Source organism: Eptatretus burgeri, chromosome 15, assembly GCF_056783735.1.
Source record: "Eptatretus burgeri isolate ZD-2024b chromosome 15, Ebu_testis_v1, whole genome shotgun sequence".
NCBI lineage: Eukaryota > Metazoa > Chordata > Myxini > Myxiniformes > Myxinidae > Eptatretus > Eptatretus burgeri.
In genome coordinates this window covers 52,283,673-52,297,133 of record NC_140975.1, presented here as the reverse complement: position 1 = coordinate 52,297,133, position 13,461 = coordinate 52,283,673, and the positions used below count along the sequence as shown (strand labels likewise).

General features: G+C 46.9%; 1 protein-coding gene across 12 annotated transcripts in view; it reads right to left on the bottom strand.

Moving 5' to 3' along the window:
* RPS6KC1 (ribosomal protein S6 kinase C1) overlaps positions 1-13,461 on the bottom strand; it is a 98,804-nt gene that overhangs the window by 10,923 nt on the left and 74,420 nt on the right. For all 12 annotated transcript variants that reach the window (XR_015051483.1, XR_015051484.1, XM_085855909.1 and 9 more), the window contains 2 exons: positions 1,676-1,758; positions 1,375-1,470 (listed from right to left, as the gene is read on the bottom strand). Coding sequence is in view for 10 of the 12 variants with exons in the window: in XM_085855909.1 (XP_085712035.1) it covers positions 1,375-1,470; positions 1,676-1,758 (179 nt within the window). In the remaining 2 variants the exon portion in view is untranslated. The remainder of the gene's footprint in view (positions 1-1,374; positions 1,471-1,675; positions 1,759-13,461) is intronic.

Here is a 13,461-nt window from a genome sequence, read left to right as displayed (position 1 = left end):
AGAGAGAAAGGAGAGAGAAAAGGAGAGAGAGAAAAGAGAGAGAGAAAAGAGAGAGAGAAAAAGAGAGAGAGAAAAAGAGAGAGAGAAAAAGAGAGAGAAAGAGAGAGAGAGAGAAAGAGAGAGAGAGAGAGAGACAGAGAGAGACAGAGAGAGACAGAGAGAGAGAGACAGAGACAGAGAGAGAGAGAGAGAGAGAGAGAGAGAGAGAGAGAGAGAGAGAGAGAGAGAGAGAGAGAGAGAGAGAGAGAGAGAGAGAGAGAGAGAGAGAGAGAGAGAGAGAGAAAGGAGAAAGAAAAGGAGAGAGAAAAGGAAAGAGAAAAAGAAAGAGAAAATGAGAGAGAAAAGTAGAAAGAAAAGGAGAGAGAAAAGGAGAGAGAAAAGGAGAGAGAAAAGGAGAGAGAAAAGGAGAGAGAAAAGGAGAGAGAAAAGGAGAGAGAAAAGAAGAGAGAAAAGGAGAGAGAAAAGCAGAGAGAAAAGGAGAGAGAAAAAGAGAGAGAAAGAGAGAGAAAGAGAAAGAGAAAGAGAAAGAGAAAGAGAAAGAGAAAGAGAAAGAGAAAGAGAAAGAGAAAGAGAGAGAGAGAGAGAGAGAGAGAGAGAGAGAGAGAGAGAGAGAGAGAGAGAGAGAGAGAGAGAGAGAGAGAGAGAGAGAGAGAGAGAGAGAGAGAGAGAGAGAGAGAGAGAGAGAGAGAGAGAGAGAGAGAGAGAGAGAGAGAGAGAGAGAGAGAGAGAGAGAGAGAGAGAGAGAGAGAGAGAGAGAGAGAGAGAGAGAGAGAGAGAGAGAGAGAGAGAGAGAGAGAGAGAGAGAGAGAGAGAGAGAGAGAGAGAGAGAGAGAGAGAGAGAGAGAGAGAGAGAGAGAGAGAGAGAGAGAGAGAGAGAGAGAGAGAGAGAGAGAGAGAGAGAGACACACATACTGCTGTCAGCCTGTTGGTGGGATATTAATCTGTCCATTCATTTGGTAGTCATATACATTTGCGATGAGGAAAAGAGGGTTTTAAGAGCATTGGAGAAGTCATGAAAGTTAATGCGGAACAGGAATGTGCCCAAGACGTTGCCTTGGGCATGCCAGCTTCTACTGGGAAGGCAGAGAAGAGGATTCAGTTGAGAGCTACAGAACCATAGAGTGAATGACGTCAACAAGCCAGGAAAGAAGGTGGCCCTGCATTCCATAAACAAAAGCATACCAGGGTGCCAGACACTTACCTAGGTTAAAATATTAACTGATAATCGGCACAGAAATAAAAGATAAAGTGAAAATCTGTAAAATCTAATAAACCACAGTGATAAGAACTTCCAACTATTTTCTTTTCTCCTCAAACCCCCATTACATCCCTCCCCAAAATGTGAGTTATAAAAACAAACAAAATGAATCTCACCTGCTGCAGCAATGCTGAAGCTTCCCTGGAGAGGTGCTTCGGCAGGTGAAGCTGCGTGTGGGTTGTAATGCCCGTTGGGTGACATCGATGCAGGGACTGCCAAGATAGGTTAAATCATCATTGATGCACGATAAAGCTGCACTATCATCGGAAGGTCCACAATTTATTTTCCACACTTTTAATGGAAAAACCTGGAGTACAAATTCTAAAGACTGAAAAATATAGCTTCTCTGATCTTGACACATCTCACCATCATCCAACTTCTAACAAAACACGATACCCATTGTCAGATGATAATCACCTTTCCTATTAGTAACTCAAATAAAATCACTCCGAGGCTCCACCAATCACAAGCTTCAGTCAATGCAACTTGTCCTCCGACCTCTGCCAAGGAGAAGGTAGTCAAATGTAACATCAAATATGACCGAAACATGCAGGAACATGATTTTTTAAAATTCTAATTATATTGCAAAAAAGTAATCATCAGAATGTTAATATATCAGTGTCACATACAAAGTAGTTTCAACCCCATCGCCTGGGATAGCAGAACCATTTTTAGATATGGTACTGCAGCCTTGCAACTACGACTACTACTACTACTACTACTTTAACAAGTCCAATTATTCCCCGTTTCTTGTGGGTTAAATGGCAGAATAACCATCAAATGGGAAGTTCATTTGCATTTATAAAAGTTAAAATTTCAGTATGTGGAAAGCAATGAAACACAACTTGGTACACTGAATCCTGTGGTGAGGCAGTTGCCTTGAAACAACTTGCCTTCTCCTCCGAGAAGGCAAATCAAACCGAAAGCAACCTCGGATCATTCCACAAACACCATGACAAGTATGTATCGACTCTCAGGAGAGCCAGAAACAACATCTGTCCAGCCTCAAGATTGAATTTTCAAACTCCTCTAAAACATGGTGGCTCCTTGTTAAATCTGTCTATGGAGTATGCTCCTATTCCATCTCTTCCTTCAAATGGCATCACAATTGACTGCTCGTGAGAGGGCCGAATGCCTCAATTCTGTATTTGCTTCTAAATCTTGTGTCCCCAACTACCTCACACTCTGTACTCACCATATCCAGTCATAGGCAATGCACCTGGACTCTGTCTTTTTCTACCTGATAAGTTGTAGAAGTTTCTGGCAACCCTTGACTCACGTGTCCTAGAAAACTGCTCTACTGCTCTTGTACATCCTCTTTCTGCTCTGTTCACCCTGTCATTTACTCTGGGTTATCCTCCATCTGTTTGGGAGTCAGCCAACATCACCGCATTACATACATAGACATGGTGCAACAACCGACTCCCCCCCCCACTTAATGACAGACATATCAACTTACTTCTAATCATCAGCACGGTTATGTAATCTGTCATCGCAGTTAGCTTGAAATCTTTCCTTTTCTCCAATGACCTCAGCTCAGATCACCATTTTGGATTCAGACCAGCTCACTCTACATTGGACATGCTGCTTCTACTCACCCAACAATGGATGGAAGCCCGCAATATCAGATGTGAGATCAGGGCTGTTTCTCTGGACATATCTCGTGCTTTTGATAGTCTGTCATCCTGCCTTGCTCTCCAAACTCTCTGCCTATGGCATCCAAGGGAAGTTCCACTTTTGGGTTCCTGACTTCCTCTACTCTCGTAGCCAACGTGTGACTCTTAATGGAATCCTTTCATCTCTTGTTTCTGTAAAGACTGGAACCTAAAGCAGTGTTATAGGTCCCATCCTATTCTTAATCTTCATCACCGATATCTCTGACTCTTTGGAAAATACTCTTTATTTCTGTGCTGGCAGCCTCTCCCCTCTCTTTCGACCATGACAGAATCATGAGCTGGTCAAATACTTGGAATATGTCTTTCAATCCTGACAAATCGCACACTCTCATTCTATCTCTCTGAAAGGACAGCCCTTTTGAAGAAGTTCAGTCACAAATGTTTGTGACTCACTACCAACCAAGATCTTTCTTGAGCAAATCACATTTCAAAATTGGCCTCCAAAACCAGTCGCCGACTGGGCATCCTCTGTCATGCAAAGTTCTTCCTTGGCACACCTGAACTGCTATCCACCTACAAGGCTTTCATATCCACCTTGATGGAGTACTGCTCTCCCCTCTGGGCTGGCGCCCCATCTCACAACTTGCTCAGCTTCACTCCATGGAAACCAAGGCCGTGAAGATAATGGGAATCTTCCGCGATGAAGCGAAGTACCACTTTGTGATGCTATCATTTTCACATCACAGACAGCTCGGTGGTCTCTCTGTGTTCTACCGCTTCTTTTATGGCCTTGCTATTTCTGTGCTCTGTTCCTCCCCTGGCTTCTACAGGGCCTACACGGTATGCCAGCAACCCCCTTATGGTGAAACTCCCAAAATCCAGCATCACGGCTCATCTCCAGTCATTTGTTCCTCTGTTTTTTTCCTGCCTGTTGAACCAATTTCCACATTCTCTTCAATCTCATTCTTTCTGCAAGTCTTTAAGACAGCTATTCACCACCATCTCAGATCACCCCCCCCCCCCCACTTTTCCCATCCAAAACCATGATCTTTTCTACCCCCGTTAACCCTACACAAGCCCACGTCTTCTGAAGTTTCCACTTTTTCTTCCTGAGAGTTTGCGGTTTTATCCATCTTGTTCACTCTCTGTGTTGTCACCTAGCCCTCATTCTTCCAACTCTCCCTCCTTTTTGTCCTCCATCGCTTCCCTTTTTTTTATTTTTTTTATTTTTTTTTAATACCTTGGTCGAGGCTCGTATGAGAGCTAACACACAACTCACAGCAAGGAGGCATGAGACAAGAGGGGCGGGAGTGGAAGGGACAAAACAGTGGGGAACAGACACATGAGGTGAACTGTGGAAGGGAGAGGGATGGGGATGGGACGGGGAACATGGCGAAGAGAAGATGAACATTTCAGGGACTTTCAGGAAGGAAAGCAGGAGAAAGGAAGGAAGTGGGCTTGGGTGGATTATCGGGGGTAGAAAAGATCGAGGATTTGGATGGGGGAAGATAAGAGGTGGTGGTGAACAGCTGTTTTGAAAGCCTGGAGGGAAGAATGGGAAAGAATAGAGTGAGGAAGTTTATTCCAAAGGCAGGAAAAAAGAGGAATGAAAGAGTGAAGATGAGCAGTGATTCGTGATTTTGGTAGTTTTACCAGAAGGGGGTTGTTGGCGGACCTTGAGCGCCCTGTGGAAATGTGGTGGGGACAAATCGCAGAGAGAGCAGGGGGGCAAGGCTGGAGAGGAGTCGGTAGAAGACAGAAAGACCACCGACCAACCTGCGGTGATTGAGTGAGAGGCCCAAAGACTCAGCTTCATTGCGGGAGATGCCGATGATCTTAAATGCCCTGGTTTCGACAGCGTGAAGCCGAGAAAGGTGGGAGGCAGGAGCACCAGCCCAGAGGGGAGAGCAGTACTCCATCAGGCTACGGACAAAAGCTTTGTAAGTGGTCAGGAGCTCAAGAGGGCCGAGGAAGGACTTAGCACGACGGAGGATTCCCAGTCGGCGACTGGCTTTTGAGGCGAGGTTGGAAATGTGACTTTCCCAGGAAAGGTCATGGCAGATAGTGAGACCTAGAAGCTTGAAAGAAAAGACTTCTTCCAGAGGATTGTTGAGAAAGTGGATGGTGGGGTTTTGTAAACGGTCCTTTCGAAGAGACATAGTGAGAGTGTGAGATTTGTCTGGATTTGAAGACATGTTCCACGTTTTGGACCAGTTTGTGATTTTATCCAGATCTGCAGTGAGCGAAGAAGCTGCTGCTTGCCGGTCTGAGGGATGACAGATGGCACGGCAGAGGGTGGAGTCGTCGGCAAAGAGAGATAGAGGATTTTCCAGAGAGTCGGAGAGATCATTGATGAAAACCAGAAAAAGAACAGGGCCCAGAACGCTACCTTGAGGAACTCCAGCGTGCACAGGAAGAGGGGATGAAAGAACTCCATTTAGGGCCACACGTTGACTGCGACAGGAGAGGATGTCTGCGAGCCATGAGTGGAGATGGCCTTGAATACCATGGGAAGAGAGTTTGGTGAGTAGGGCAGGGTGCCAGACTGTGTCAAAAGCACGTGATATGTCCAGGGATACGGCTCGGATTTCCTGTCTGGCATTGAGGACCTCCATCCATTGATGGGAGAGCAGAAGCAGCATATCCAGGGTAGAGTGACCTGGTCTGAAACCAAATTGATGATTGGAAATCAAGCCATTGGAGAAGAGGAAGGATTTCATATCTGAGGCGATGATGGATTCCATCACCTTGCTGATGATTGGGAGAAGGCTGATTGGTCTGTAGTTACAGGGATCTGTTTTTGCACCTTTTTATGCAGGGCAGTGATGTTAGCAGATTTCCAAGCAGATGGCAGATGACCTTGGGCAAATGAGAGGGTGAATAGAACAGAGAGAGGGTGAGCAAGAGCAGAAGAGCAGGCTTTGAGGACACGTGGGCTGATGCCGTCTGGACCGGTTGCAGAATCTGACTCAAGGTTTGAAAGCAAGCTCTCCACCTTGTCAGGAGAAAAGGATACAGAGTCCAGGGACAGTTGGGTGCGACTGGGTAAAGTGGGTAGAGATAGTGATGGGTTTAGGACACAAGATTTAGCTGCAAACACCGAGTTTAGACATTCAGCTTTATCACGTGTGGAATCAGCAGTGCGGCCATTTGAGGTAAGGGAGGGGATGGAGGGGGAACATACACCAGAAACAGATTTGATTAAACGCCACCAGGTTTTGAGGAGGGAGAGAGGTTTGAGAGTTCAGACTTGAGATGAGAAAGATGTTGTTTTCTGGCTCTCCTGAGGGTAGATACACACTTGTTCAGAGCTTTGTGGAAAGAACTGAGATTGCCCTCAGTTGGGTTTGCTTTCCATGAGGCAAAGGCAAGTTGTTTCAGGCCAACTGCCTCGCCACAAGCTTCAGTAAACCAAGGGCGGGAGGAAGGGTAAGACAACTGAACATGAGAGGGGATAAATCTGTGCATGAGGGAGAGCAAGTTTCTTTGAAAGAATTCCCAGGATGAGTTGATGTTTGAGAAAGTAGTGATAGGAGACCAGTCTGTCAGTTTGATGGCTGCTCGGAGACCCTGCCAGTCGGCTTGAGTGAAATGCCAGACTCAACGGCGGTGAGGTGGTTCTCTGATAACAGCCAGAGAGATGTCCACTTTGACAAGGACGTGGTCAGAAGAACCAATTGGAGTGAAGGAAGAGCAGCAGATATTGTCAGGAAAATTTGTCAAAATCAGATCCAGAAGAGATGGAGTACCATTGGTTGAGATCCGGGTCGGGAAGTTGACCGATTGAGTCAGTCCCAATGAGTCGCAGAAAGCTTTTGCTGAGGTGCCATGGCAGGTGAGAGAGGTACCCACACCTAGCCAACTGGCGTGATGACAATTGAAGTCACCACATAAGAGGAAGAGAGAGTTTGGATGAGAAGATAGAAGATGGTCCATGTTTTCGGATAGTGAGGTGTAGATGGAGTCATCACTGTTCGGTGGACGGTACAGTACACATATAAACATGAGGTGGGAGTGGAGGGGAAGCCGAAGCCAGAGGTATTCCTGGGGGTGTGGGGGAGTGAGAGCAGTGCATGGAGAGTGAGGAATAGAGTCTTTGATGAAGAGAGCAACACCTCCACCAGGACGAGGCTCAGGTCTGTCATACCGTAAGAGGGAGTAGCCAGGGAGAGATACTTGGGAGTCAGACACGTCTTGGGAGAGGAAAGTTTCTGTTAGGCAGATAATGTCTGGTTTGTCAGTGGCAACCTGTATGGAAAGATCTGAAAGGTTTGAGCGAAGGCCCCGGATATTTGAGGTCCACACTTTTAATGAAGAGGAAGGGGAGGAGGCTTTGGGTGCAGGATGTGGAGGGGGAGGGGAGGGTAGGACAAGGGATGAGGGGGCAGGTAAGGAGTGTTGCTGAAGGAGTGTGGGGTATTGCAGAACAGCGAGGGGAGGGGGCCGAATGAGGAGGAGAAAAGGCTCTGTGGTGCTGGGGGAGAGGGGGGACAAGAGACAAGGAAGAAGGCAGTTGAGGATTTGAGGAGGTGGAGTGAAGAGATGGAGGTGAGAGGGCAGTGGAGGGAGGCAAGTTGGTGGATGAGAGGGGGGCAACTTTGAGAAGGAAGAGTGAGGGGGATGAAACGTGGGAGAAAGGTGAGGGGGGATTTTTGAGAGAGGTGAGAGGGAGGCTTGGAGGGAGAAGAGTGGGATGGTTGCTTTGAGAGTGAGAGTGAGGGGTGAGGCGGGGTGAGTTGGCACTGAAGTTGGAAAAAAGAATGGTTGATGGAAAGCGAGCATCCATGGCAAACTGTGGTTTTTAAAAGTTTTAGGTCAGAGATGCGATTTAACACAATTCTTGATGGATGCAATGAAGGCGAATTCAGAGCATGGAGAGAAGAAGCGCTGTCATAGTTGGATTTTTTAGGCAAGGAATGAAGGAGAGGTCGAAATGAGAGCAGTCTGTTAAAATAGCAGAAGAGTAGTGCATTGTGAAACAGTAAAGAGTACCACATGTGTGAGAGAGGAAGATGAAGCATTATAAGATCGTTTTTGTAGTTAAAAATAATGTATGAGAGAGTTCAACAGATTAGGTCATGGAAGTGTAAAAAAAAAAAAAAAAAAAAAAAAAAAAAAATCGAGGAAGAAGACGAGGAGGAGGTTAAGAGGAAGAAGAAGAAGAAGCAGAATCGGGAGAAGGTGAGCGTGTTGTTGTTGTTGGGTATATATATATATATATATATATATATATATATATATATATTGTTGTTAATATTAATATGAGAGTTCAACAGATTAGGTCATGGAAGTGTAAAAAAAAAAAAAAAAATTGAGGAAGAAGACGAGGAAGTTAAGAGGAAGAAGAAGAAGCAGAATCGGGAGAAGGTGAGCATGTTGTTGTTGTTGTAGGGTATTTTTATTTTTTTTTTATTTTTATTTTTTGAGATAAGAAAGAGATTAGTTGGGAGAATGGGGGATGTTTGGAAAGTGGGGAGGATCAAAATTGAAGGTAATGGGGAGGATATAAATTGAAGGTCAGGTCAGGTCAGGTATGGGAGCATGTGCCAGAACAGCGCGTCGCTGCGTCCACTTTCCGCCGGTACTCCAGGGGCCTCCGTCTGGCCATCCCCCAGGCAGATGCCAGGCCCATCCCCATCTCCTTGAGATGATGGTCAACCTGCTGCAACCATGAGGCACGTGGTCGGCCCACTGGCCTCCTCCACTCATGAGACTCCCTCGCTGAGAGAATCTGGTGAGCAGGATCAGCGTCAGGAAAGCGAGCCACATGTCCATACAGCCGCAGCTGACGCTCACGGACTATGCAGGTAACAAATCTCATCCGAGTCTCTCTCAGCAACCGCTCGTTGGACACAAAATCCGACCAGCAATAGCCAAGGATTCTCCGAAGAGACCCGGTACCAAAGGAATTAAGTCTCCGTCTCAGATCCTTGGTCAAAGTCCAAGTCTCGCACCCATAGAGCAAGACTGGAAGTACCAAGGACCTGAAGACTCGGACTTTCGTCCTCCCGCACAGGTACCGGCAGCGCCACACCCCATGATCCAGTGAATCCATGACTCCCCAGGCCCGACCCAGACGTCTATTGACCTCCGGCTCACAACCTGCGGAGACATGAATATCACTGCCAAGGTAAGTGAATCTATCCACGACCTCAACATCCTCACCACAAACAGACACAGACAGGACAGCAGCATCCAAGATGTCACCGAAAGCCTGGATCTTTGTTTTGACCCAAGAAATCCGTAATCCCAACGGCTCCGACTCCTCATTCAGCACCTCGAGGGCCCCAAGAGGATGTCTAAAGTCTCCGCAAAGATGACTGCATCATCTGCAAAATCAAGGTCCGAGATCTTGACATTGCCAAACGATGCACCGCAACTTGATCTCTCCGACATCCTCCCAAAAATCCAGTCCATACAAGTGCTGAAAAGTGTGGGGGCAAGTACACATCCCTGACGAACTCCAGTAACAACTGGAAATAAGTCAGAGGCGGTACCACCACACTTCACAGCACTCTCAGTACCAGAGTAGAGTTCAGACATCAGATCGATCAGTTTCGGTGGCACCCCACGAAGAACAAGAATCCTCCAGAGGACATCCCTATTCACTGAATCGAACGCTTTACAGAGATCAACATAGGCTGCAAGCAGCCCCTGCCGAAACTCTCGTCTGCGTTCAGTGAGGACACGAAGAGCAAGGATACGGTCAATCGTTGACCTCTTTGGTGTAAAGCCTGACTGCTCTGGACGCTGGTGCTCAAGCAGATGGTGGCGAACCCTATCAAGAATTATCCGAGCAAAGACCTTGCCCGGCACTGAGAGCAGCGTCACCCCTCGGTAGTTGTTGCAGTCTTGGCGATCACCCTTCCCTTTCCAGAGAGGGACAACAAGGCCCCTCTTCCAGTCAGTTGGGATGATGCCTGTGTTCCAGGCAGAGCACAAAACTGCATGCAACGACGCGAGTGCAGCATTTCCACCAGCCTTGAGAAGTTCAGCATGGATGCCACAGATCCCTGGAGCTTTGCCCCGTTTCAACTGGTTCACCGCAGCCCGTGTTTCCACAAGCGATGGTGGACCACAGTTGATTCGAGGGTCAGCAACAGGGATTGTAACACCCTTGACGTCCAACTCGACAGTTGGGGGATCAGCCTGGTACAACCGCTCAAAGTAACCGGCCCAGCGAGCCTTCACTTCAGACTCCTCTGTCAAGAGCCTACCACTCTCTGCTCGAACTGCAGTGCTCCGAGGGATGGGCTTGGATGAACGTAATGCGCGAATTCCCCTGTAAGCGGGACGAGAATCACCTGTCCACAGGTGATGCTCTACCTCCTCACAGATTCCTCGCACATAGGCCTCCTTGTCCACCCTCAGTGCACGTACAGTTTTACGCCTCAGCTCCCTGAACAGCTCAGCTCTGCCATTCAGCCTGGCCCTGCGACTCTGGTCAATGGTATCCAGTGTCCCTTGAGAGACAAAATTCTTCTTTGCCCTGCGGTGAACTCCAAGGCATCCACCGGCAACATCAAGGACGGTGGTCTTGAAGGTGCTCCACAACTCTTCAGGACCCCCCAAAGCACCCAGACCCCCAAGTGTCCACTCAGCCTGTTCGCAAACTCCTCAGCTACTCTCTCATCCCTGAGCTTGGCAACATCCAGCCTAGGCTGGGATGGTACCATTCTCCAGGATTTAAGGTGCAGCTTTAGAGTTGCTACAACAAGCCTGTGGTCAGTATTGAGGAACTGAGCACTCCGGTAGACCCTGCAGTTCTGGATCATCCTCCAACGACCGTCAATGAGGACATGGTCAATCTCCTTTGCCACACCGCCAGCGTTGGAATACCAAGTCCAGCGATGAGCTTGCGGGCGCTGAAACCATGAACCAGCCACCCTAAGTCCATGACTTCTTGCAAAGTCAAGGAACTTAGTGCTATTCTGGTTCATAGTTCCTGACCCATGGGGACCAACACACACCTCATAACCATCCCTATCAGTTCCAGTCGATGCATTGAAATCCCCCAAGACTAGAAGTGTATCTCGTCTGGGGCACTGATCAACCACAGACTCGAGTGTGGCGTAGAATGCATCCTTCACGGTAAGATCACTCGCCTCAGTCGGAGCATAAATAGAGACCAGGAAATGACACCTAAGGAGTGACGAATCCTTAATCTCATAATACGCTCGTTGACCGGTGTTACCTCAATTATCATTGGGGTCAGCTTATTGGACACAGCTACAGCAACTCCTTGGGTATGGTAACCATCAGAGCGACCAGACCAATAGTAGGTGTAACCACCCACCATTATCTCGCCGCAATCCGGTCTCCGAACCTCAGAGAGAGCTGCAATCCCGATGTCCAAACGCTTGAGCTCAGATGATAACAGAGACAGGTGATCATCCTCTCTTAGGGATAGGACATTCCAGGCACCCACCCGAAGGGACCGCCTCAGGTTAACCCAAGGAGACCGCCGTCTGGTGGACGACACCTCAGCACCACTCCGACACACTCTCCCGCAATCTGACCCAGGGATGTTTCCCGTGGTTTCCCTCCTATCAAAGACTGGGGGTCCCGAAGGCTTTGCCTCAATCCCATCATCCGGTGAGCTGCCCTGCGAAGGAAGCTGCACAGGAGGTACTCCCACGGAGTGGGTTTTCAGATTTTTTTGCGTTTTTGCGTTTTGCGGAATGAAGCGTTTTACGGTGGCTGGAGTGCAAATCCTGCCACCAACCTCCAAATAAGAAGTAACCCAACTGCAGGAGGACGTCCGCAGACACAGTTGGGCACTAGATATGGATGGCCGTTGGCTCACAAGGAGCTCCTCCGCCCTTTGACAGGTTTTGTTTTTAATCCTGCTGGGTGTCCATATCCAAACACCCTCCTCACCAGAAAACCTGGTGGGGGAGACGGTTTAGTCGCCGACAACCCGACCATGGAACAGGTTAGTACAGGTTTACATGGTACCTGTAGCAGGTCACAGATCGAACCTGACCTGACAAAAATTACCTGAAGGTAATGGGGAGAAAAAACAAACAAACAAAAAAAAAAAAAACGATCGAACACTGAGTGGAACCGGTAGGCCTCAAGCCTAGGCCTAGGCCTCAAGCACAGGTAAGAACGTCGACAAAAATACTCACAAAATAGCACGATTTTTGAAACAAAACCGAACTAGCAACACACAGTAACATGTAGGTGAGAAAATTAAACAGTTAAAACGGGACAAATAACAACCGGAAACTTAGCTTTGAGAACGTCAACAGGGAGCCCCAAAGGAGACCTCTCGCTGCTCTAAAACTGGAACCGGAACTCATGGTGCATTTCCCCCTCTCTTTCCACTGTTCCTTTTGTTCTGTTACATCCTGATCGGTTTTGCGTTCTGGCTCTTCCACATTATGTACAAACCCCCCCCCCCCAAACTTGTGATATGAATTTGTAGACAAAAACAGTCTGTTGTGTGATTACAGTGCTGGTATTCTCTTTATGAAAATGCAAATGCTGAGCATATTTTATGAAATCCTAAATTACATAGTTTGAGGGTAAGTGGTAGAATGCAGATGCCTCACTTTTAGGCATCCACATCACTGTTTCTTTTGACCAGGGCAGGATAGCCGAAAAGTACAGTATGTGCATTTGCCACTGAACTCTCTAGCCAAACACTAAAAAGTCATCACTTTGTAATGTTTGGCAACTTGCTTGGGTTTGAATCTCGCCTGGGCTTTGCAACTATCCTGGGTTCCAATCCTGAACGACCTATAAACTGTCATCCTGATGTTTGTCATGCAGGACAACACATTGATGTCACCTTGTGTGGACTTTAAATGTGGATGTCCCATCTGCCAGAGCTTGTTGGTGGACGCTAAAATATCCCACGGTGTCCTTCACGAAGGGGAGGCGAGCTATCACCAGCACCCTGAACAAATTACAAATCCCTGTGTTAACTCATAGCTGTGCTTCAGGAATGATGCAAACAGTGAGCTAAATTCAGAATTGAATCCCAGTCCAATAGGAATTCGCTAACAGATGTTTTCTTTAAGCTAAATATACTGGTGCACAAAAATTTAGCAATACAGCATTCCCATTGAAATGTGAGATGTCATAAAGTACATGTATCCATGGTAAATTGAGTCAGGACTTTTATGAAATATTCAATTGAATAATGACTAATGCACATCGATATTTATGTTGTTGGCACAATGACATGTGGTTGCATACCAAAAAGAAATGTTACTTATTTTCCATGTGCATTGAAAATCCATTAACAAGAATAACTCGAAGCAATACTTTTTTTTCCTGCCCAGCTGCTTATCAGCATGGTGCAAACGTTTCATGTGTATTCCTGTCTACTTGTGTAAATTTGTTGTACTTGCCAACTTATTACAGTAGGCATTGAACGGTGCACCTGGCTTATCATGTGTGCAATGTTCATCATCCTCGTCGGGCTTTAAGTGTTCTATTGGGTCCAGAAAGTGATTTCTTGAACCAAAGTTTAACTTTCTGTTCACCTCCACTTTTTTTCCCCCTTTTCTCTTCAGTGTATATTATATATATATATATATATATATATATATATATATATATATATATATATATATA